The sequence below is a fragment of the Onthophagus taurus genome, chromosome 1 (genome assembly GCF_036711975.1).
Source record: "Onthophagus taurus isolate NC chromosome 1, IU_Otau_3.0, whole genome shotgun sequence".
NCBI classification, from domain to species: Eukaryota; Metazoa; Arthropoda; class Insecta; order Coleoptera; family Scarabaeidae; genus Onthophagus; species Onthophagus taurus.
Window position 1 is genome coordinate 29,573,779 of NC_091966.1, and position 27,430 is coordinate 29,601,208.

General features: G+C 34.7%; 2 protein-coding genes across 2 annotated transcripts in view; one reads left to right on the plus strand and one right to left on the minus strand.

Moving 5' to 3' along the window:
- Nucleotides 1-27,430, plus strand: part of LOC111416496 (crimpy) — a 125,255-nt gene that overhangs the window by 11,490 nt on the left and 86,335 nt on the right. The window lies entirely within an intron of this gene.
- Nucleotides 6,676-7,843, minus strand: LOC139431485 (uncharacterized). The gene is made up of 4 exons (XM_071199330.1): nucleotides 7,581-7,843; nucleotides 7,382-7,504; nucleotides 7,240-7,323; nucleotides 6,676-7,167 (listed from the first exon to the last, which is right to left on the minus strand). Exons 1-4 carry the CDS (start codon nucleotides 7,666-7,668, stop codon nucleotides 6,740-6,742), a joined length of 723 nt encoding a protein of 240 aa, XP_071055431.1. The 5' UTR covers nucleotides 7,669-7,843; the 3' UTR covers nucleotides 6,676-6,739.

A 27,430-nucleotide genomic window follows, 5' to 3' on the forward strand; every position in this document is an offset into this window, starting at 1 on the left:
TTATTATGCGATGTATTACCAGCTTGTTGAGAACTAACTAATAATCGCAGTCTATCTACAAGTTCATTTATATCATCAAAATATACGTATTGATAGGGTCTAGTATCTCCAGCTATTAAATTTAAAGATGAGGAGCTATGTCCGAATCCAATACGTGAACTGATTGCTGTTGCCGTCGACTTAGTTCTTTTACGAGAAGTGCGAGGCGTGCTGTCTCCTCCTTGACTATCAATCATCCGCTTTATAATGTTTCTATATTTAAATGATTTGTTACCCTTTATTTGCTCATTAGGATTATTATTACGTTTATGAGCATTTGTATCATTCAATATCTCTTGGTATTTATTCATATCATTTTCGCTATACTCCATAGGAATTTTTTTAAACAGCAATTCATATAGACCAGCAGTTCCTTTGTATTTCTTTTTAGTGGTATCAATAATTATATCGCCATTAGCATCAAACGTAACATTACTATTTCCAATGCTCCATGACTCAACGACCGGATCATGTACAATACCAAATGTTGGATCATGAAAGTCTTCCTTCCCTGTTAATAAACCATGTATATACTTTCTAGGTAGTTCATGATATTGTTCAAGATATTCATTCGTTGATTCATGCGATATTTTCATTGGCTCCTCTTGTTTTCTTTCATCTGTTGAAGATAAGAAATATTCGGGTTCGTACGTGAATATTTCATCGCTCGCTTGAAGAGGTGAAATTGTCGGTTGAGTTTTATTTTGATTCAACGGTTCTGTTTTAAGTGGTAGCGGCTTAACGTCCTTCGTTTCAGTTGGCTCCGTTTTAGGATGTTTTTTAAGCGTTTCAATTAACGTATCCAGAGGTTTAACTATTGGTTTATTGATACGTTCTAATTCTTTTTCTTGTCCTTCTTTACCAACTTTAATGGCTAAATATTTACGTCGAATAGCATCGCTGAGATGAATTATATCTGAATTCAATTTATCAGATTTTTTTGTTTTTAATGTCCTTTTAGGATGTAGCCGTTTCGTAGGTTTTTCCATGACTACACGAGCTATTTTTATTTATAACAATATATACTCATCGAATTTGAATTTATAGCGTCCGTCTTTTATATCTCTATCTTTATCGATAACGAGAAATCCGTATTTATTTTTCCAGCATAGATTACACATGGAATGAAAATCTTCAAATCTCATATCCGGATCAACGTGATTAAGGAATACATGTTTAAGATTGCAGGCGTCTTGTTTAAATAAAATCATTAAATTAACATTATCTCGAATTAATTGTTTAGGTACCTTGGAATACGATTGAGCTAAATAAAAACTATCAACAGAGTTATGTCTCCCCATGGAATAGAACTGTTGAATTATTTTCTGGTTGCTAAGGGAAACATCATCGAAAATAAAGACTGAATTAGGTAACGCCTTATTCGGTTCAATTACTTCATCATTCTCTTTATAGGGAAAGTATCTTACGCCTTTCACTGCATTTAAAATATGTTCCAAAAACTTATACTTTGGTTGATATAGCGATTTTGAATAAACGTATACATTTTCAAACTTTAAACCATTAGGATCGAAAAGAAGGGATAGCATTACATTAGTTTTTCCACAATTACTAGGTCCTGCTATTATCGCTCGTATAGTGTTCGGTAACTGTTCTCCGTGACGTCTAGCTAACAACGAATTTTTTACTACTACTCGATCATCGATGTCGTGTACTTCAATTTTGTTTTTTACTTTTATAAGGCGCATCTTTATATGGCTACATGAGCTTAGTCACTAGTTGCAGAATAAGAGAAAATGAAATTTATATATGCGTATTACGGTGTTCTTCATGTTAGTATAATGACTAGAGACATCGAGGGAGGAGGTGTATTTAATTCCTTTATAAACAAATTACCAATAGAATTACACATTCCGGGTTATCAGTATTGCGGTCCCGGTACAAAACTCGCCAAGCGATTAACTCGTGGAGATCCCGGAATTAATTCTCTTGATAAAGCTTGCAAAAAACACGATATCGCCTATTCGCAGAATAAAGATTTACATACACGACACGAAGCCGATAAGATATTAGAAGAGAAAGCGTGGAATAGGGTACTAGATAAAAATTCAAGTGTTGGAGAAAAAATAAGCGCTTGGCTTGTAACTAGCGGTATGAAAACAAAAAGGAAATTAGGATTAGGTATGAAGGAGTATAAACGAAGAAGGAGAGGGCTACATAAAAATGGAGGCTCTGTTGCTTTTAATTCAAACGTATTGAAACCAATCAAAATTAAATTAAAATCGAAAAATTTCTCTAATGAAAATTTAAATAAGTATGCGAAATATGCATTGGGTATAGCAAAAAAGACGGTAAAAAATGTTGGTGGTAAGAAAAAGATCCGCACACCTCGTATTATAGCAATTCCCTCCGTCAATGGTAGTGGTATCGCTAGTAAATCAGGAGGTTTTCTACCATTTCTCGTACCTTTATTTGCTGGTTTGTCGGCCGCCGGTGCACTCGCATCCGGTGTAAGCAATGTCGTCAAAGCAGTAAAAGATGTGAGAGCAGCTAAAGAAAAATTTATCGAAGACCGACGGCATAACAAGGAAATGGAAGCGATAGCAATCGGAAAACAAAAATCCGGTCAAGGTCTTTTTCTAAAACCATATCGCAAAGGATTGGGTTTATTTTTAGGAAACAAAAAATCAAAAAACTCTCGCAGACGCCCTTAACGGATGATATTATTATGCGTTATGGGCGAGAAAACATACCTAATTTTAGAGGAGTGTACATGCGTGATACATTACCTAAAAAACCGCTTAAAAAGGAATGTGCAGTAGTTAATTTAGATTCAATTCAAGGATCTGGCACGCATTGGGTTGCATATTATAAGAATAATAATTTAGTGCAATATTTTGATAGTTTTGGTAACCTAACGCCTCCTAAAGAACTTCTAAATTACTTTGGACCCAATACAAAACTATTTTATAATCATAAGAGATATCAAAAATTTAATGCAGTCAACTGTGGACATTTATGTTTAGATTTTTTAGAGAAAGTACATTTAAAATAAGACCGTGATGAATGATCATTAGTCATGTCTTGTACATTCACGTTGCGAGGCAGGAAGAATATCCTTTCAGCCGATTATTATCCTCCTCTAGAATTGGAGGAAACATCGGAGTACGCATTAGGCTTGATAGGTCTATTTACGTACAATAGTATTCCAAATATCGAGACGGGATGTAATAAAATATACTATGGAGGTAAAGGAGAATTTATCGAAATACCTACAGGTTCATATGAAATAAAAAACATAAATGATTACGTGCGAGAACAATTACTTAAAAAGACTAATAAACAGGATACGGATGAAGATCCTTTTATTAGCATTAAACCGAACCATAATACGTTGAAGTGTGTAATTATTTCTAAAACGGAAATAGATTTTACTAAATCAGATAGCATTGGATCAATGTTGGGCTTTAGCAGTAAAATAATAAAACCGGGAGTAATGAGCGAGTCTGATCAACCAATACAAATAATCAGAGTATCAAGTATACGCCTCGAGTGCAATATCATAACGAGTGCTTTTTACGATAACGAGAGATCGCACACCTTGTTCGAATTTTCACCTCAAGTTGCTCCAGGTTATGCTATAAATATAGAACCAAAAAACATTGTTTATTTACCTATAAGCAGTCGTAGAACGATCAGCAACATAACCTTGTCTATTATCGATCAAAACGGTAAACCTGTGAATTTTCGCGGTGAGGAAATAGTTGTTAGACTTGAATTGAAGCGAATTTTATAAAAAAGAAAATGGGATTAGTATTCAATTCATCATCTTGCGGATATAAAAACGTGATAAAACATCGTGGAACTATAATTGGTGCCGGGTTGTCTACCAAACAACATCAACGTTTAACCAACGAAAATAAATTGTTTTTAAAATCGCTTGGATTTAAAATTAAAGCCCAAAAATGAGTGCCGAAATTTTAAATGTGTACGATGCAGCAATATTTGATGATAGTTTATCGAGTGAAGAATATCATACATATCTACCTCGCATACAATCATTCAATGCGAGTGATGAAATTAGAATACCAATAAACCATCAAGATATATACACATATCCCCACGATAGCTATATTTTTATTCAGGGGAAAATAGAAGAAACGCCTGCTGTTGGAGGAACTGGAGATGTTCAACTAGTTAACAATGCTTTTTTATTTCTATTCGATGAAATACGATACGAAATAAATGGTGTTGAAATAGATAGAAATATAAAACCAGGAATTACATCAACGATAAAGGGATACATTTCCTATAGCGATAATGAAAGTAAAGCGCTGCAATCAGCAGGATGGATTCCTAAACCGCAAAATAAACAACCAACGTTTATTACTCCTCATTTCACTGCTTGTATACCTTTAAACTTTATCTTAGGATTTGCTGAAGATTATAAAAAAATCATTATTAATGCTAGACAGGAGCTAGTATTATTAAGAGCTCGAAATGATGATAATTGCTATAAAAATAGTTTAAAAAATGGTACGAAAGAAATGAAAATATACCTCACCAATGTCGATTGGAGAATACGACATATAACTGTAAATGATAAACATCGTTTACAATTATTAAATGCTCTTAATAAGGATATGCCTATATTGTTACCGTTCCGAAAATGGGAATTGTTTGAATTACCTTCTCTACGTCCTACAAAGAAAGATATTTGGTCTGTAAAATCGAGTACTAGCTTGGAAAGACCTCGATATGTTATAATTGCATTTCAATCTAAAACAAAAGACGATGCTACTTTTGATTCATCCGATTTTCAGCATGCCAACATGAATAATATTAAATTACACCTAAACTCTTCTCATTATCCATACGATAATTTGAATTTATCCATGATTCAAAAACGTTATGGAAACGCCTACAATATGTATACAAGCTTCAGAAAAAGCTATTATGGGGGAAATAAAATTGGAGAACCACTACTGGATTTTAATCAATTTCATGATATACCGCTTTTCGTTATAGATTGCTCCAAACAACTGGAAAGTATAAAATCCTCTACAGTTGACATTAAACTAGATTTGGAGAGCGATGTTGCATTTAATGATAATATTTCTGCGTTCTGTCTCATAATTCATGATACTATCATACAGTATAGACCGTTAACAGGTTTAGTACAAAAAATTATTTAGAAAAATGATTATTAAATTTTTATTATGTATCTGCTGCTACTGGTGCTACATTCACGCTGAACATTTTAATCTAACTTACTTTAAAAATGGATCTAGTTCGCTTACTCATAATGTTCGAAACCGCAACAGTCAGATTCAACTGGAAGTAGCACCATTTTCCAGTGAAATGCTTAATTTAAAAACGGTAAAAAAAAAGAAAAAAAATCCTGTCAACATCGGTGAGAATAATTCATTAACTTCAATAACTTTAAAGCCTACGGAAACACCGATAACGACAATATTTCCATTAACTTTAAAACCCTACAAAACAACGCTAACAGGTTTAAAACCTTCTGCAACTGTAATATCTCATAAAACGGAAGCTAATGAAAGCGTGAACTGCATGAATGATTTAAAAGATTGTAAATTATGGAATAAGGACCTGGATGCGAGATATGTAAGATTATCGTTAATGGCTCATAGAGATCTTACAGATTTAGAAGAATGTCGTGAGAATGTAAAAAATTTGGATTCAATTCAGAAAATAGCAACATTAAAAGAAGCGCTCGATGAAAAGTTGCAGGAAATTATTGAAATAAGACAAGATTTGGCAAATTGTATGGCTCAAAATTCAGGTTTACGGTTGGAAATATCTATGTGGGCTAGTAAGTGTGAACAAGAAGTGTTGCCTAAACCGCAACTTCAGGTTGCAGCGAATGCGATATCTACAATTAGCCCTGAATGTAGTTGGCATTGTTCTTCATGCGAACAAGAAACAAGAAGGCTAAAATCTAAATTAAATACATGTAATTCAATAATTTTAAGAGAAGGAGGGAAATGAGTAGGAAGGTCAAGTTTTGTCGAAGTGTAACCGTTCATGAAATCGAATTAGTTGATATCGAGATTCCTAGCTGGGAACAAGCAGCCAGAGATAGAGCAAGATTTTTGAAGCGAATTAAAGAAACAGAGGAATTGATATCTCCAATTCTAAAACATTCACATCGTTTGAAAATTATGGCATCACGAAATCCAATAAAAATTATCGATATGCAGGGCTTTACTCTATTATCAGGGTTTCGGGTAAAAGAATTAGCTATAAGTGATGGTTACTCGATTTCCCATTTCCTTTTTCAAGCGGACGTAGCTCATGAAAAGCTTAATAAACGCGAACGACGACAGATTGCTTGGGAACAAAACAACTTACATCATTTAAACTATGACTATGGATATGTAGCCTACAATCGACTTAGAGAAATTCTGCTCGAGCATACATGTGAAGCGGAGGTGATATTTGTAAAGGGTTCGCAAAAGGAAACGGTGTTACGGGATTTACTACCAGAGACAAAAACTGTAATTATTAATTTACAGGATAATTTAAATTGTCCATTACTTTCAACATCGCAAAATAGTTGTGTATATCATAATAATTCATTTAGTAATTGCGCAATTGAAAATGTAAAGTTAATTTCAAAATTTTTAAAATTAGGTTTGAATAAATTAAACTAAGAAGAAATGTTAAAGTGTACATGTAAGTAAATATAATAAAAAACAATAAAAATTAATTTTTTTTATTTTTTCTCTAAAATTTTATACATTTTTTCGTTTAAATCAACGATTTTTTCTAAAATATTGATCATCGTCTTATTCTCCGATAACGATTTTTGGGGGGCTTTTTCCAATCCTCTAGGGGCATAACAGCGGGAAGATCTGGGTGTTTCCAACGGGATTAGTGTTGGAGGGGGTGCCACTCTTTCATATCGATGGGAATGTCCCCATGCTTGTCGGGTAGATCTAGGTGTTTCCAACGGGATTAGTGTTGGAGGCGATGCCACTCTTTCATATCGATGGGGATGTTCCCATGCTTGTTGTATATCCGATATGCCCCGCGCATAGTCCTCATCATGACCATTAATTGCGATGAGCTCCTCATCATCCATTACCTCACCTTTCGAGCGAGGTGAGGGTGACCTAGGACTATCACTCTCCTGCCAAGTTGCTATGAGTAAAAAGCAGAAAATATAATTTATTAAAGAGATAAGAATTAAAAAAGAAAAAATTAAGTACTTACTTTCAAAAGCATCGCTGGATTCTTTCGCTACATCTTTCGAGTGAGGTGAGGGCGACTTGAGGTTCTCGTTTTCCTCCCAAGCCACTACGAAAAAAAATAAATAAATAAAAAGGTAGGAATTAAATAAGAATAAATTAATTACTTTCAAAGCCATCGCCGACTTCTTTCTTCACACCCCCAACATGTTCTTGCGTAGGATGACGGGATTTCTCCCGTCTCCGCACCATTTCTATGATCTCACACCACTTAACATCGCATTTCGCATCTAATTATGAGACAGTAATAGTAAAACAATAATAAACTCTTAAAAATAAATAAACATTTACATGTGTACTACTTACCGTCCACCACCTTGCAATCGGAACCGAAAATTTCGATTTCCGTTGCTCCATCATCACGTTCATTAATATAAAGAATATATTTTGGCATTTTGAATCGTTACGGTAGCACAATACGGTAAGAGAACAAACTATGAGAAACGGTAAACGATCAGGCGTATTTATATGAAGTTCATATCATTTGAGGTGCAACGGTTTTTTTCAAATAATTTTTTTCTTCACCGCATGAGGAAAATTTGCAACCATCGCGTCTGTGGTTCAACATATTTTTTTTTAGCAAAACGATAGACATTTCCTCTTCTGCGGTGTCATGTAGGTTTACAAAATCCTTGATAGTTGCTGGCATTACGTAAGAGGAAAATATTTCTTACGTATCTATCACGTATGTGGTTCAACGATTTTTTTAAAAACGATTGAAACTTCCACTTTTGTGGTGTCTTGCATGTTTACAAAATCTTAGATAGGTGCAATCGTTTTTCCTCGCCACGGTTTTCCGCTTTAACATAATTACACAAACGAAAAATGTTTTTTTCCAACAACCGTGCGGTTCAACAGATTTTTAAAACGATAGAAATTTCCTATTTTACAAAAAGATTAATTTCTAATTAATTCGAGAAAATTTTGTTATATGTGGTCCAACGGATTTTTTTTAAACAATAGAAACTTCCTCTTCTGCGGTGTCATGCAAGTTTACAAAATCTTTGATAGTTGCTATCATTTTTTCTTGCCACACTCTTCCGTTTTAATTCAATTATCCCAACAAATTTTTTTTGCGTGTGCGGTCCAACGGATTTTGAATCGCAAAATGAGGTTTTTTAAATTAGAACTATCTAATCCAAATAATTTCCTATATAAACGCTGCAGCCTAGAGGATTTATCATTTGTCGAATATCACTACACGAGTTCACATTACAAATATTATTCACGATGCCTAAATTTAAAAAAAAAAAAACTTCGTTAGTTCCTACATCTTTTCCTACTAAAACAGTTAAAAAGTGTAAAACCAAGCATCCCCTTTCGGGAAGCGATAAGGAAGACGAAAAAGAATTGGCTATCTCCGACAGCAGTTCAAGCTCCTCTTCAACTAGAGATAACATATTTGATGCAGAATTAAAAGCTGCTAACGTGTCGGTTTACGAAAGGAAGCCAAAAATATCGTGTATGGAATTCAAGATTGGGGAAATACATCCAATAGTTACTTTAAAGCAATTGTTTAATGCAAAATATCCGACTCTATTGGCGGAGCTGAACGAGAACATTGTCTTTCTTCCGGAAAGGTATTTATATCAAGTCAGCAATCAGTTTGTTGAGATGGTTAATTCGGGGGAACATCCCCAAATTGGTTTGACGTTAGTCAATCGTAAATTTGTAGGGAAAGACATGCTTTTACATGAATTTGAATTCATAAAAGTTTAAAAATTTTTTTTAACTTAGGTATATTTAGATGCTTAAATTAGAATAGATTAATAGAGTTTACACCTAGATATAGTTAGATCATAATGGAAATTGTAACAATTGAAACTGTTAAAACAACTAGAAAGTTATTGAATCTCTGTAGATCTGAGGATGAATTTAAAAGATTACAAAAATTAAATAGAGGAAATATTCGATTACTAACTAAGCTTTTACGTACTAAAAATGGAGGAATAGGGGTTAAGAGGCATTATCAATCAATCTTATGCGATCTACAACAAATACACTTAAAAATTGTAAATAGTTTAAAAGTAGTGAAAGGGGTTAAATATGGGAAAGGATTACATAAGAAACGCAGCGATCGGATTAGATGGCAAGACATAACTTCCGCTTTTCAATCTCGTGTTCGAACTGGAGCTATCATCAATTTAGTGCACAAAGAGCCCAAAACATTTTTAGATGATTGCATATTTCTTATAAAATCGAGAGTACAAAATGTATTAAAACGTGAAATGTCCGGGATAAAGATGAACTTAGAACTTTCCGCTAATTTCATCATTCCTACAAGCGGAGAAGAAGATGTTAAATATTTTAATACATCCAACGCTGTAGTATTGCAGTCTTCTTCCATTACTACTATATTGAAGGGTTTCAATGAGGATATATGTAATCAGGCAAGTACTTTTTACATTTCTAAACATTCATCTATTTATTTTTTATTTATTTCTTTTTTGTAATTATTTAGATGGGGGAATTCGCTGAACGCAATTCCGGATGGTCATTCGTTTCAATTAACTATTTATTGGTATGTATCAATAAATATTCTCCGTTACTAGCAGGAACCTATATTCCACTACCTCCGAAATTATCAACACGGAAAAAAGGCGTCATTCTCAATATACGTAATAATGATAATCTATGCTTCATATATTGTATACTGGCGGGTTTGTATAAAATGTATTCATGCGAAATGAATTCTTATTCGAATTTTAATATCGAAAAAATGTTTAATCTAAACGGAATTGAATTTCCGATTACATTAACAGATATTTCTAAGTTCGAAAAACTAAATCCGACAATTTCTGTTAACGTTTTTGGATTCAATGATGAACTAGATTTAATAGGCCCCTATTTTCATACAAAACAGGTAAAAGAAAATCATTTTAATTTATTAATTCTAGAAAGTAACAGCTTACATCATTATTGTTTAATACATGATTTATCTGCTCTATTATATAAAAAAATTACTAAAGATAAGACTAAACTATATATATGTGATCGTTGTCTTAATCATTTTAATAAACAAATTCTATTGGAAAAACATTCCTTAAATTGTATGAATCATAAAGCTGTCAAGATTACTCTCCCTGAGAAACGTATTTTACAATTTCAAAATTTTAAGGCACTAATCAGAAAGCCATTCGTAATATACGCAGATTTTGAATCATTACTCAAAAAAATTGATGGTTGTCCTAATACAGATACAAAATCATATACGTTGAATTATCAATTACATGAAGCTTGCAGTGTAGCATTTAATATCGTTTGTTCATATAATAATAGCTACAATAGCTTTAAATTGTATCGAGGAAAAAATCCTCAAACATGGTTTATAGATCAATTAGAGCAACTTAGCCGAGAACTTCATTTAATTTTAAAAGCTAGTACTACAAATATCATAAAGAAACTGACTCCAACTGAAATATCTATATATCATTCCACATATAACTGTCCTGTATGCCATTGCGAATTTTCCGTTGCAAATCCTAAAGTTCGACATCATGATCATTTCACAGGAAATTTCATTTCTCCTCTTTGTATGAACTGTAACTTACAAATTAAACTGGATTATAGTATACCGATTTTTTTTCATAATTTTAGTGGTTACGATATACATCTCTTCGTTTTAGATCTTGTTGAAAAGTATGATGTCAGCATTATTCCGATCAATCATGAAACATACATTTCTTTATCGGTTAAAATCAATCAAATTAAATTTATATTTCTAGATAGTTATAGATTTATGGCAGCCTCATTAAATGAGCTTGTATCCAATCTCAAACCGGAGCAATTAATTCATAGCAAATTTCATTTCCCTAATCCCGATCTATTCAAGTTAATTACACGCAAAGGTATTTATCCTTATGATTATATTGATCATTTCGATAAATTTAAAGAAACTTGCTTGCCTGAAAAACAACATTTCTTTTCATTACTCACAAAGGAGAGCATATCTGACGATAACTATTCACATGCAATCAACGTTTGGAATTCATTCAATTGTGAAACATTAGGTGATTATTCAGACATATATTTAAAAACGGATGTTCTTCTTCTATCGGATGTATTCGAAAATTTTAGGAATTTAACAATGACTCATTATGGATTAGATGCCGCTGCGTTTTATACCGCTCCAGGTTTAAGTTGGGCTGCTTCTTTGAAATATACTCATGTACAATTAGAACTGCTTCAAGATATAGATATGATTTTATTTATAGAAAAGGGAATTAGAGGAGGCATCACTCAATCTATTCATCGATATGCAAAAGCAAACAACCCTTACGTTCCTAATAGTTACGATGGAGATCCCTTTCATACATATTTAATGTATTGGGATGCAACTAATTTGTATGGCTGGGCACAGAGTCAATATATACCGATTAATGAATTTAGCTGGGTAAGCGATATGAATTTTGATGTGTTAAATGTCTCCAACGATTCTGAATATGGCTATATCGTAGAAGCAGATTTAATTGTACCCAGAGAATTGCATGACTTCTATAGTGACTTTCCGCTACTATCTGAACATATGAAACCTCCGAATTCCTCGGTTTTGAAACTACTTTGCACTCTTTATAATAAAACTTCTTACATCATTCATTACATAAATTTAAAACAAGCAGTAAATTTAGGTATTAAACTAGGTAAAATACATCGTATTTTAAAATTCAAACAATCTCCATGGTTAAAAAAATTTATTGATTTAAATACCGACTTACGAATGAAGGCGAATAATGAATTTGATAAAAGCTTTTTTAAATTAATTATTAATGCTCATTTTGGGAAAACTATGGAAAACGATAGAAAAAAAAGAAAAATTATTATTTGTAACAATTGGAACAGTACTCGAAAATACATCGCACGCCCTGAATTTAAATGTTTAAAAATATTTAGTGAAAATATTGTATCAATAGAACTTGAAAAAACTGAAATCGTTTTTAATAAGCCTATTTACATAGGGTTTACAGTTTTGGAATTATCTAAAACGCTAATGTATTCCTTCCATTATGATTTTGTTAAACGTTGTCTAGATAATGCATTTCACATTCAACTTTTGTATATGGATACAGATTCCTTAATTTATAAATTCAAATGTAAACTTCCAAATTATTCTATCTATGATGCTATTCGAGAAAATGTAGAGTTATTTGATACTTCCGACTTAGTAGCTGATAATATTTGGAAAATTCCGTTAACAAACAAAAAAATTCCAGGAAAATTTAAAGATGAATGTAAAGGGAAGATTTTAACCGAATTTATATCTTTAAGACCTAAAGTGTATATGTTAAAAATTAACGATAAGGAAATAGCACCTAAGGTGAAAGGTATTGGTAAAGTTGCTTCGAATACTTTGACTTTTAATGATTTTGTAGATGTACTTTTTAATGATGAAGTAAAATTAGCTAATTTTAATACAATTCGAACTAAAAATCATAAATTATATTCTATGAATGTGAATAAAATTGCATTAAACAGTAATGATGATAAGCGCTACATATCCCCCGATTCCTCCATAGTTACGCGACCATGGGGACATTTTAAAAATAATGAGAATATGTATTTTAACTCGTAATTTGTTTTTCATTTTATCAATATATTATATTAATTAAAACTAATTCTTTCTTTCTTTATTTAATGAATATCCTGCAAACAAAAATCCTTCTCCTTGTTCAAGCATGCGCATATTACTCTCCAATGAATTTTGGATTCTCACTTACTCGTTTAATGACGTCGCATCCGAACAAACGATCGGAAATTCTTTGTAGATTATTATTATCATTGGCGTAACCGCAACAGTTCCTTATTATGCAATAACACAATCTTTGCGGTCAACGACGTCAGTTGTTTATATTTATATAAACAAAAAATTTAGTATGGCAACCAACCGCCCCGCACCCGCCCAACCCGTTCCGCGCGGCACCAGCCCATCCGGCACCGCGAACCCGCGCGCCAGCGGCGTCGGTACGGCGGCGGCGGCGGCGGCGGCGGCGGCGGCGGCGACGGCGGCGACGGCGGCGGCGACGGCGGCGTTGATGACGTGCGTGTAGTTCAGCTACCCGCCGCTAGAGGGCAACCTTGTCGGCTGGAAGCCGGGGAGGTGGAGGGGGAAGGGTGTCCTTGACTACGGCTACCTCTGACGTCAGAGATAGCCTTGTTTTATACCTACTTGTTTACAACAGAATATAGTTTTTATCATCGAATAAGTGGATCGCAGATTCTGATGTTTCGTCTTTCGTAAGTCTTACCTTTCAATTGAAACAAGTGTTTAAAATAATATTCTTCATCTTCAATGCGTTGGATGATCCAAACTTTGAAATTTGGTGAAGTATGATTTAATGATCTAGCAAGCCAATTTAGCGGTCCATTTGTACTTATGCAGCGATCATTAAAATCAAAATTAATGTGTTGAAACAACATGTGGCGTCCTACTTTTAGACATATTATTAGATTTATAAGCAATTTGTAGTTCATTTTCGAGAAAATCTTAATATATTACACCGTTGAAATTGTCTTGAACTTGCAGTACAAAGACGCTGATGTTCAATTTGTTCAACATTCCGGTAATGCATTTTATGTCGATTAATTATTCTATGATTATGAAAAAGATTACCCATTAGAGAACGATACACGACGGCAACGTTTGATTTTCTTTTATTCATCATTGATATGGAAGTCATCACCATGTAGATCTTGGGTAAAACCCGCGTGATTGGATGATATTTATGATGGGTTTATAATTTTTGTGTTTCAAAAATATGATAACCCGGAATCGCTAGCTATTTCTTGTTAACTAATATTGAATTTATGTGTTGGGTTGGGTTGTATAGGTTTCATGTTCCCGGGTGGTGATGCATCTTTTCGCACAAGTCTTTCTACGAGTCATTTTATTACACCGTTAACTATCTTCGTGATTTGCAATGTTGCATTTTTGGGAAGTATCTTCAGTGTTTCGAATATCCATTGGCTATTTGTTTTGTATTCTAGTTTCCTTGTTATATTCTTCAATAGCTTCTATGGAGGCAGGTTTAGATCTTCTCCACCATCAACGAGAGTCTTGTCCATATTTTATCCATCTCCCTTTTTGCGCTATTTTTCTCCTTTATTAATTTCCTCTCTTTTATAAATAAACCCAGTTTGTTTTCCTTTGTTGACAGGAGCATGACTTTTGCTTCTTCCATAGCTTTCTTGATGGTGGTGATTAGTCATTTTTTTTTCTTGGACTTCATAATTACATCCTGTTCTTCTTCCATATCATTAACCATGTATTCTAAGAGTAAGAGAATTTTGGCCAGTGAATCTTTGTCTTTGTAGTTCTAGAACAGTTCGCACTTTCTGAGATCTCATTTTGACCTCATTCTTCCTGAAGCATTCGTCAATTCTCTAATCCTACAGTCAACTTTCTCAAGTTCGATTTTTGCATTCAAATCATCGCCACAAATTTCTGTCGCATGGTTACCACAACACCTCCCTCTGGCAGTCTCTTTCTGTCATTTGTGAAACATTTATACCCTGGTATTTTACCGGACTGATGTGGCTTCAGATGGGTTTTGGTTGACATCTTTACCCAGATCACTTTTTTATTTGTTAATTTCAAAACTTCTTCAGACTTCTTTCTAATTCCGTGAGCGTTCCATCTCACCAGCCTGCTTTTCTGAAATAAAATATCGTTAGGTTTATTTACCAGTCCTGATTCGTATGGCTATTGTAGGGACCAATCCCTGAAGCATATTGAGCACCATCTAAGCTCGCTTCTGTTCTTCCACATTTTCACCTTTTTGTGGTGAAGGTCCTTCGATGTAGCTACCTTCTTAGTAGATTTAATAGCATAAGACACTCCTCGTATGTTTTTGACGTTCTGAACCTTGCCCTTTCTTCCTTTAATCTTTCGTCTCTCTTCGTTTTTTGTTTATCCTTATTGTTTGATGGGCTTTTATTTTAGATTATGTAAATAAAAAACTTTGCTTTTCAGAAGGGTATTTTTTTTTTTATTTTCGGCTCTACCGGTTTCGACTAATTCTTTTTAGTCATCTTCAGGAGCAATAGCCACCTGTTATACAATTTAAAAAATCACATTAAAAACTAAATTAAAAATATATAATAAATTTTGTTCTTCAAAAAACACATGTTTTTAGGTTATTTCAAAAATTAACTTACGTCTGTTATACTTTTAATTTTCGAAATCTGGAATCATCTCTTCTTTCATCAGTACTTTCCTGAATTATTCGTTCTTAAATGTTGTTAAAATTTTCTCTATTTTTATGTTTTTCTTTATTTTTAGTTCACGTTGAATGTTATTATTAGTAATGGTTGCTTTATCTTTATTTTTAGGTTATGTTCAACCTTGTGAATATAGCCGTGTACTTTTTAAAAATTTAAATAGTTTAAAATATTGTGGTAAGGTTAGGTTGGCTGAATATATTTTGTTATCTTTGTGGTCACAATTAGCATAAATATTATTTTCCTGTTATTGTATGAAGCTTCGTTAATGTCGAGTGAGTTCTTGGTGCTTGAGTCAAAGTTTAAAAATTCAATGTCATGTTATGTCAAGGTAGCGTTTTAGTTAGGGAAATAGGGAAAGAAAGGATAAAAGGCAGGAGAAAGGAGAGGAGTAGTTGCCATGGGACCCAGATAGTTGCGATTTTAGAGTTGCAACCATGGCTTTAAAATCCTCGTTCTTCTGGGGTTTTTTTTAGGGAGGGGTGTATGGTGTTTTTGGCTGAATATATTTTGTTGTCTTTGTGGTCATAATTAGCATAAATATTATTTTCCTGTTATTATATGAAGCTTCGTTAATGTTGAGTGAGTTCTTGGTGCTTGAGTCAAGGTTTAAAAATTCAATGTCATGTTATGTCAAGTTAGCGTTTTAGTTAGGGAAATAGGGAAAGAAAGGAGAAAAGGCAGGAGAAAGGAGAGGATTGCCCTTTTATTTTAGGGCAATTTTAATGCGTTCCATCGTAATTTGCGGATCTGGCTGGCGAGGATGTTGTCAGCAAGCATCTGTTTGCAACGTGGCCAAATAGTTGGCAACTAAAGCATTGCCTCGCACCCGACCCAACCCAACTGTTGTTTCTTCTTAGGTTCAGTCCTTATCCTATCTTTGCCAAACTTCCCGGACTTTGAACTTCTTGTCTCTTCTGTTTAGACTCTTCACGCTGTTGAAGTGGAATTCTTTTAAGTTTTGATTCTCTAAGGAATTCCTCGTAACACTATTACTTCTTTTTTTGAGTTCACACTTCCCCGTCTTTATTTTTTTCTTCATTCTCTTTGAATTTTGAAGTTACGGAATTTCACTACATGTTTCGTTAAGCTGTTGATTAAGATCTCTAGCTGCTTCAGGCAGTTTCTTAACTCCTCGTTTTTCATGTTTGGTACTTGTTTGATTCTTTATACCGCCTTGGAAAATCTTTCCTGGGCCTCTTCGGGGAAGACATACTCCTATTCCTTCGACAACTTCTTTTTAAGTCTCACTTTTTGCTATATAACTATATATTCTTACCTGGGGCAGTTCCATCATTACTCTGTTAACATTAAAATCTGTAGAATTATGAAAGAATTTTAAAGAAGCAATCTCAATTTTTAATATTAGGTTTTTTTTACAATTTTAAGTGAATGCAAAAGTGAACTACTTTTGAATCACTTCTATGAAAACATAATAGAATTATGTAAGCTTTAAGTCCTATTTATGTGTATAAGATTACTTAAATAATCCAATATTCTGCCCGTATAATCTTATTCGATTTAGATACTAGCGAAATTGTTATGATTAAAATGTATTGATCATTCTCAATGTTTGCTTTAATCCATAATATCTTTGATATCCTTATTAGGAAAGTACAAAGTATTTCACCTAAAAATTTATAAACAATAACTATTAAATAAAAAAGCAGGAAAATTCTTTAAAATTAACAAAACATAGTAAACTTACAATTTAAAAAATTAACTTCTCCGCTTTCTGTGAATCTGATAGCAATAAATTTTCTATATATTCTATATATAATTTGGAAATTGAACTGAAAACATTTAATATTCTTTTTACACTATCAAATATCACGTTAATTATTTATTGGAAGTTAATAAAATAATTCCAGTCCAAAAATTGAAAACCGGTTGTACAAAATATTTGATTGGAACCACTAAACAATTCAAAATTAAATGCTCGTTCGCCCTTCTATAAATATTTAACACGGAGTACGATTAATAAACGACATGGGATAATTTATTTGTGAACAAAATAAATTAAAATTTTCGAGTGCAACTTTAAAACTGGGAACGCAAACGTAACGTTTTCCTAATGGCATTAATTATTTATGATTTAATGCCGTTGCGCGAATGAAGCGTAAATTGTAAACTTTGTTGTGGAAACCGACGAAAATATTGAATTTAAAATAACCTCTTCCTACTCGTTTTGTAGGTTTCGGATTCCGGTTACCGTTGGAACTTATTGTTCCCGTTATGGAACTTTGAATTTATTTTAAAGCAGACCAGTCTCTATTATTACTGGATAGAACGAGAAGGAAAATGATTATTTCCTGTGTAATTTTACGCAAGAGAAGTTCTTTGAATACATTATTTACGTTTTCTAGTTAGGTTTTCATCAAAATATGAATGGAAACCTATTTTATACAAAATTAGTAGCGTATACAACACTGCATTGTTATTTTTATATTTAACTTTCTCAATTCTTTTAATAAGACATGAGATTTTCGTACTCCTCAGGTTATATAAAAATGTACAAACTTGATGTACAGGCCGACATCGTGAAAAATTGGGTAACGATGCCTTCCATACATTCTACAGCTAATCAATATGTGATTTAAATCTACAACCTTCGCTCCACACTGGCAGGTTTGAGACTATAGTAGCTTTATTTTAAAGGAGATGGATGAAAAATGAACGTTAAAGTTACCATTATCGAAGCAAAATACTTTTATGAATAAAGATGTTTTTTTTATAAACAAAAATTAATTTTACTGCTTCAATAAATCGACTAGTGCAATAAATAATATTTTCATAGTTTGTTTATATGTTCACTCTATTGTTAACTTGTTGTCTATCACAGCACCTAGATAATTTTCCAAAGAGGTCACCTTTGCACATTTAATGAGAGAGATCTATTTTAACTATTTTAACTGCTAAATTATCGATAAGAACTATTCAATGAAAAAGAATCATTATAGATTTATAAACTATGAACAGACTACACGATTTTCCTCTCCAATCGCTTAATTTAGAAATAACTATGTCCATCAAGTTTCTTTTTTTAGACAAAAGACAAAAAATATAATATGTATAATGTATAATATATTATAAAATTAAAACAAACAATGTTTGAGTTGGTTTCTGCCTTTAGTGGGTCATCCATAGAACTTCTCAATCATATTATACTATATTTAATCTTCCAACATGGATATTATCAATAAAAGACAAAAATGTTTTATCACACAAACGAGATATTTGAATTAACAGGTTGTTCTTGATTTTAGTTGGGGTTCCGTTCCAATAACTTGGTCGTAATTCAAGAATTTTCGACATACTCTTTTGGTTGTTGTGGTTTCAGAATTCACATTTTATATGAATAATAAAAATGTTGTATTATACTAATTTTGTAATGCTAATAAATTAATGTACATTTCATCGGATTATCCCTTCCCATAGGCGTAACATTGCAACGGTGGAACGTAACTAGTTCACGAAGTATTCATTTTGGCAGTAACTCTGAAAACTTCAGCCAAGAAGTGGTGGTTTTCGAACGCGGGTGGACCAAAGTGTAGTTCAGACTCCACTTTGGCTGGAACCCAATTTTACTCCAGACAGTTTCTCGTTTTCTGACCACAATTTCATTGCAGACATTTTAATATTTATTACACTACCTGCATCATTCACTGCTGAAATCATCCTATGATTGATTTTCATATTTCATGGTAAACGGGAGTTGGTGAATTGATTGTAGGGAAAACAACTCTTCATGATTAACAAATAAATGTAAACACGTTGACTAACACAAATGTATCTTTTTTATTAATATCCAAGTCTTTAAATTTATTGAGAAAGATTTACATTGTAGCTAATTCGAAGATGTTCGTGAATCTCAGTATCGATGAGCGGATATGTGGCACTGAAAAGAAATCTCGATCGCGTCACTATCTGCCAGCAAAGCCACATAAATGCAATGTAATGAAGTTATTTCTGCTGTAACTTTTCTTGATATGCTTATCCGTTTGATATTAATTATGTGTATTTCAGTTTAAATATCACAGACACCTCTAAACTTCACAAATCATGTTATTTGCTTCAAAAAATCATTGCACATCATTGACTGTAATGGTTTATAGGTATAAGTAATCAAGGAATTTGTTTGCTCTGCACACTCAGATGCATACTTTTGTGTTTATGCACAACATATGTCGTTCAAAGCGAAGAAAATGCTACAGTTGTTGGTCAATCAATACCAGAAAAATACTGATCTTAACTATCATTTATTTTCGACTGCTATCATAAGCTTGCGCAGAAGAAATGGGTGTAGCTGGGACGCCTAAATCTCCTTCTTTATACTAAATACAACTTGAATCTATAATTAACTCATTTTCGAGTGTGAATCTGACTAGCGTGTTTTTCAACCTCTTCAAGTTTTGGTTGGCTTTTTCCGTGTTGGTTTTCTAAGGGTGCCTGTGGTGTTGGAAAAGCTTTATATCGTATTTATTAAAAGGTATTTAATTTTATATTTGCACTGCCTTTGTGAGGTACCGAAGGAATCAGTTTTTCTTCGTTATCCATCGACCCGTTTTAAGCCTCGTTCAGAACACGATGTCTCGAGACTGTCCTAAATGCAATTTCTTCGCCATTTCCGGGTCTACATCAAATCAAAACTTTTGCGTTGGAATCCTTAAGTCGAATCTGGCTCATTATAAAACTGATGGGGTATTTTGGAAATGCCAGGATTGTAGGGATGGTGCGAATTGCTCCACTATTGTTGACGGTGATCCTGCTCCGCCCTCTTGCTCATCCGCTCCTTGCGTTATGGAATTACATCAAGTTTTGAAATCGATTCAAACAGACATTAGGGATATGAATAAGAAATACGATGAATTGTTGAAGTCTCTTACTTTTTATGGTGAGAAGATTGATGATTTTGAGACCCCTTTGAAAAGCCTCGAGGATAAGATGAAGCGGCTCGAGTCGGTGGCTGGTGAGAACGTTAAGTTGAAGAGCGCCGTCTTGCGTTGAGCACTTGAAGCAGTATTGCAGGCTAAATAATCTAATTTTATCGGGTATTCCAGAGAAAAAGGATGAAGATCTTAAATCTGTGGTTTCACGAATTGGTCTGGCTATCGACTGTCCTGTAACCGGGAATAATATTGATGCTATACACCGACTCCTTTCTCGGAATCCTTCGGGGAAGAACGGTGTCGGCGGTAGCAATAGAAGCAGAAATGTCGTGATGAAGTTCCTATTGTTACGGGGGATGGATTGCGCCGAAGAAGAAACAACTAGTCGTTGAATAAAACAAAATAATTTATTTACAAAATATGTACAAAAAACCCTCAACGGTTTGTAAGACGAAAAGGGGTCGTCTTCGAATTGGCGGTTGAAGTGCTGGCTGCTGTTGTCGCTGTTGTCGTCGCTTCGGGGTTCGGTTGGAATTGACCGCTGATGGTGAACGTGACGGGCCTCTTGAGGTACCTGGAATTTCTTCTCTAACCCTCTTCATCGGACCTAAAACAAACGGAAAATATATTACACAATTTTCACTAATTAATAGTGACATCGGAAGTGGAATTGGGAAGGACAGTCGGACTCCTGGATCGTCAGACGAGAAGCAGCCTTGGCCGTTTGTGGCGAAGGTGTTCAACGTCGTAATCCGTTAATCCCGCTAGGAGGGGATTGGGGTGGTTTTCGAGCCGCGTAAACTCGGTACTGGCCTTGTCACGAATGAACTCCTCGATGGTCGCCATCTGGGAATCATTGTGCAGTGTCGCATTACTGACAAACCAAGGTGCATCAAATGCCATCCTTAGGACCTTGTTCTGAACAACTTGGGTTTTTGCACGTGCGAGTGCGCGGCGTAACCCCAGACGGAATCATCGAAGTCATCGTAGGTCTGATAACCGCTTTGTAGAGTCGAATCTTCCGTAGAGGATCCAACTTACTTCGGCGATTTATCAGAGCGTACAGATTGACCAGAGCTGTTTTCGCCCGGTTCGCCATCGACTCGATGTGACTTTTCCAAGTTAGTTTAGAGCCCAGAATGACACCCAAATACTTGGCTTCAGAACGCCAGGGGAGCTCGTCCCCTTGCAGTACCATCGCACCGGGGGGTCTCTTTCTACGCCGAGTAAAAAGTACTGCGGTACTTTTATCAGCGTTGATTTTGACCCGCCACTTTGCGAAGTAGTCTAGCAGTTCGTCCGATACTGCCTGCAGTCTACGAGCGGCGACCTCGGGGGACCAAGATCTGCTGTAGATGCACACATCGTCGGCGTACATCGCTAACTGAGTGCCCTCAGAACGGGGTAGGTCGCTCACAAAGATACAAAAGAGTATCGGTGCAAGCAACGACCCCTGAGGGACGCCTGCAGTTAGGATTCGCTCTCTCGAACGCGTACCTTTCAATTTGATGCGCGCCTTTCTACCGTCAAGGTAGGACGCGATCAATTGAACTAACGCCAGGTGCACGCCCGCTTTTAGCATTTTGAACAAAAGTCCTTTGACCGCTGATGGAAACCTGGCCGCCTTATATAGGCGCCCTTGGGTAAAACCCTATCAACCGGGCGTTGTGGTTGGTTGGCGACCGTCCGATCCGTAGGTAGAGTTGACGACCAATGGCTAAGCAGATCGAACGGCGCTCAATTCGTACTTGGTGACACTATCTTGAAACTTGTGAGATCAATTTTTATTTGCTGCAAAGACTTATCGTAAAAACAACCATATTGGGTCCCCGGGAATCCGCATTCACGATCTGACTGAGAAATTTTTTATAAGCGAACATCTTAGTGAAGAGTGTCCATTGAGAGGTGCAATAGACACTCTTCAGGAATACCAAGGAGAAATGTCGAGAGAAAGGCTATAAATACTGCTGGCTGAGGAACTGCATTATTCACGTTCGTCGTGAGGACAGGGCGCGGGTAATGGTCATCAACTCGGATGATGATCTAAACAAGCTTTAGATCTGCCGACTTTTCTTGTAGTTTCAAATTATTTCTGTTTATTCAATGTTCTCTTTTACGATCTACTACCAGAATATGCGAGGCTTACGAACGAAAACCGAAACTTGTTACGCAAATTCTATGAACCTTGCACATGACTTAATTTGCCTTACTGAAACAAATTTGAATGATTCGATCTTCGACAGTGAAATCCTTTGTAACAACTACGTCATACTACCCTCATTCCTGTGGGTTGCTTGGATTTTAGAGCGAAAGAGTTCCTTCTTATGATTTACTATTGTGGTTTCATTCAGTTCAACAACATTGAAAATTGTAATGGTAGAACATTAGATCTAATGTTATGTAATTCAGATTTAATTAACTCCGTATTTTCCTGCGATGACCCGCTAGTCAATTTGGATGCTCATCATCCTGCTGTAGAATTTACCTTTTGTTTAAGCCGGACTCTTTGTCTGAAGAGTTGTCATCAGATTGGTTGGCGGTTTGATCGCGCAGATTATGATGGTCTTAAAAGTGTATTAACAGCCGTGGATTGGTGTTCTGTGTTTAATCACTTGAATGTTGATCAATGTGTTACGGCATTTTATTCGGTTCTTGATCGGTGCATGGGCGACTTTATCCCGCGTGGCTTTACACGTAGTGGTCGTTTTCCTGACTGGCAGTATGCCTCAACCATACAGGCGATAAAGGAAAAACTGAGAATTCAGAAGAGATGGAAGAAATGGGGCTATTCTGATGACTTTCTCTCTTTTAAAGTATTGCGTAAACGAACTAAGGCGTTAATTGCCTCTGACTACACTTCCTACCTCAAACGCATACAAGATTTTTTAATCGATTCTCCATCTCATCTATGGTCGTTTGTTAAGAGCAAGAAGTGTGGTGGGGGTGGCATTCCGGCTGAGATGGAATGTGATGGCAATTTACCTGATAATGGGCAACAAATCTCTGAACATTCTCCGAGAACTTCTCTTCTGAATATATTGACGGAAAACTTGATAATCGTTATTTCTCTGGTACCTTTCTTGGTGAAACCTGTCGCTGGTTTTCACAACAGAATGTAGCATCTCTTCTAAGTCTTGTTAACCCTAAATTAGGTTCTGGTCCGGACGGTCTGCGGGGTAAGCTCATCGTTCGCTGCGCGGAGGAGCTTGGTGCACCCTTATTTCATATTTTCTCTCATTCTGTGAAACTCTCCATATTTCCAACGGAATAGAAAAAAGCCTATATAATAACGATCTTCAAATCCGGTAAGAAACATTTTGTCAATAACTATCGTCCAATTTCGCTTCTTTCCATTATTTCGAAAGTTTTTGTAAAATTAATTTACAATAAATTATACTTTAACCTTCAACCTCAATTTATTCATCAACAACATGGTGTTCTGCGTGGACGGTAGGTTGAAACAAATTTGGTTGACTTTGTAAGCTATATTCAGAAATCCATGAATGACAGCCTTCAGGTTGACGACATTTACACGGACTTTAGCAAGGCATTCGATATGATACATCATTGTATTCTTTGGGAAAAATTCGCTAAGTTCAACTTGTTGAATGGCTTGCTATCATGGATTGTTTCTTACATTTCGAACAGACGTCAAGCAGTTAAGGTGGACAGTTTTGTTTCTAATTGCGGGGCTAATGCTTTGATAGTAGCGAAAGGAAGTTTTTAGGAAAACCAATGTCTTGAAGGAAAAATTTTATTTACAAAAAAACAACAATAATAACAAAAGTGTAGACGCGTTTCGAAAAGGGTTGCCTGATCAAAACTACAACGCGAACGGTAAGATGGTAACTGATAACTGATCTCTCCGGACCGATCCTGGTTCTTTTATCCCCGAGTCCAGTAACATCCCGGTGAAAGTTTTCTTCGAGTCCTTGTTTGGACCAAAAGGATCTGGTGTCCAAATGTACGGAGAAAGTTCTTCTGAATAGTTTCGAACGCTTTCTGGCGTCCAGATATTTGCCGCGGAGAGCGTCCAGTAACATCTCTGGTGAAAGTTTTTCGGGAACCCTTTGCCTGGATCAAAAGAGTGTCCTGCCCAGATGACCGGAGAGAGATTTTTTTGAATGGTTTAGAAAGTTCTCTGGCGTCCAGATGTTCGCCACACTAATTGTAAGTCCGTTACGTCGGGTGTACCACGTCGCAGTCACCTTGGACCGATTTTGTTTTTGGTTTATATCAATGATATTAATGAGTGGTTTCTTCATTCCAATTTTGTTGCTGTACGCGGATGATTGTGAGATCTTTTCTGGAATTGGATCCATGTCTGACTGTTTAACGATTCAGCAGGATCTGGAACGTCTGGAAAAGTATTGCTTAAAAAATTACTTGTTTCTGAATTAGGATAAGTGCTATAGTATCATGTTCAGGAGAAAGAGATACCATATAAATTTTGAGCACCGTTTGGGATCACATTCGGTAGATGTTACTTCCCAAATTAGGAACCTGGGCGTTGTTTTTAATTCAAAATTGCTCTATTGCGGTCATGTTGATACGGTTATGTCTGAAGCCTCAAAAAGATTGGGATTTATTATTCGAGTATCACGTCCTTTTACCAATATCCGTACCATCATTTCTTTGTATGCAGCGTATGTTGCTAGTGTTTTGAATTTCGCTTCGGTGGTTTGGAATCCTTCATACGCTGTATATATTGATGGTATGGAGGGTCTGCAAAGAAGAACTAGTCGCATATGGTATAACTTCTAATAAGATCAATTTAAGTTGACAGCACGAATTTCGAAAAGTTTCTTATCTATTACATGACAAGTAAATAATTAACTGATTAATCGTCTATATACCCACAAAATGGTTAAAACTAGAACGAAAACAAAGCAGTAATATGTATTAAATTTACTTATCTAGTTAATTACATGCAAAGCACAAAATTGGACCTTACCAAACACACAGAGCATAAATATACTTAGAAATACATTAAAAAGTAAATAAAGTATAATGTAACAAATATGTAAAGTTTAAGAACAATAACGACAATGTTAACTACAACGGTAATAGATCAAGAATTTAAAGCACACAAAAAGCGATTGGATGAAACCTTGGTGATCAGCAGATATTTAATTTCCTTATAGGAATGGAGGCATAGTGCGGAAGGCACTATGTTCCAAGTTGATAATCTGAGAATGATCGTATATGCGAGTCATCAGGAACCTGACCCAGTATTAAAAATTAAATAAAGCAGTAAACGATGAGTACCTACATATATATCATAGGTGACAGGAATATTGCTGACACATCGTCTCTGTCTGACAAATGACCAAATATTACATTGAATTGAAGTGGTAAAAGTTGAGGAGAATTGTAACGATGTAAAATGTTGATACGACCAACTGAATGAAACTGCACGAAAACAAAATGCTTAAAAAGTTTCCTTTACCTTATCAATTTCTCAACATTTTAATTTTTCTGAAAGCTCAAATAGTTCTAAACATAATATAACGGACGAAATATTAGATATTACATCGTTAAAAGCAGTTTGGGGTTAAGTTTATTGAAAGAGATTGACTGTCGTGACATTGCAACAGTGGAAAAATATACTAATCGATTTTTATTCAATCATTTCACGGTTTAGTAAATAGGTTCCAGCGCTTTCTGTTTTATATTTATTTAATCAAAAATATTTTAATTATATGTATAAATTAATGAGCTTATGTAAGTATTTTCTAGTTCACTTTGCTTAAGATAAAACAGTATTTCCTTTACATGTTTACAACAAATTTCGCTGCATACACATACGTCTTTTACGTTTTTCCTTCTCAAGCTCTTCCTTCTTGCTGTAAAAGCTGTTTCTACTCTCGTCTTCCACTCAACCTTCACCCGTGGTGATCTCGACGATAAAAGGTTTTCGAAATTTAGAAGAACTTATTCTTAAACAAGTCTATTTAAATGTTTAATCATTTGTAACTTTAAGGAATTCTCTCTATCTATTTTTAGATAGTAGTGATATAATGAAAAAAAATCTTTAGTGAAGGACATATATCATAGCACGCCATAAAACAGAATGAAACCTGGAGTTTGCACACGTCAGCATAACATTGAAAACGACAAACAAGATATTCATTATCTACATCTTTTGACAAATAATTTTTAATTCATAGTATTTCTGTTATGTCAACTGTATTATATTTCATAGCTAGAACACTATTATAATATCATGTTGGAATTCGGATAAAAATGGTACAAAACTTGTGAACAGGATTTAAAAATTAAGTTTAAGTAAAATATTGTCTAAATAGTAGTTCCTACTATTTGAGCTGAAATTGGTGAACGTATAACGAATATGTTACGTTGTCGAAAGTGAAAATAGTGTTGTCACAAATGCATGATTGTCACTTTATTAAAATGATCTGCAATGTATTACTATTTCTTGATAGTAACCAATTTGATTTCAGCGTTAATTTAATGTAGTACTATCGAATAATTTGAAAAATATGTGGCTAGCTAAATTAATACTTTTAATAATAATTTGATAATACTTTTATCCAACTTAATTTAATTTCAAAATAAGTTAATATTATTAATTAGTTCTCTCAATTTGTCCTTGTCCTGTTACATCAATTCCTGGAACGTATTTCTCGAACAATGAAATTATTTTTCTTTCTGGAAACTCTATCCGCGCCTTCTGACATAACTACAGCAGCGCTCCCTTTATTCTCAGCAACTTAGTTCGAATGCAATACTGACACAAATCATCAAGACTGACTTGCTGTACACACCTCTTACATAGAATGAGGGATAATCCTCTCTTCGTAGTTTCTGCACTTGTTATTCGAAACGATATTTTGCCCCTATATCCGTGTTTCATGAAATAAAAAAGATCGTCGGCATAAACAATAATCTTCGTTTTTGCGTTTTCGTTAATAACCAATCTTGTTTAAGTACATAAATCAGCTCGCCTAAAACCATGTTAAATAACAGAGACAATAAATGCTCTGTTTGTGGAATACCATGATCAAATTTGATATTAAGCGTATTTGTAAT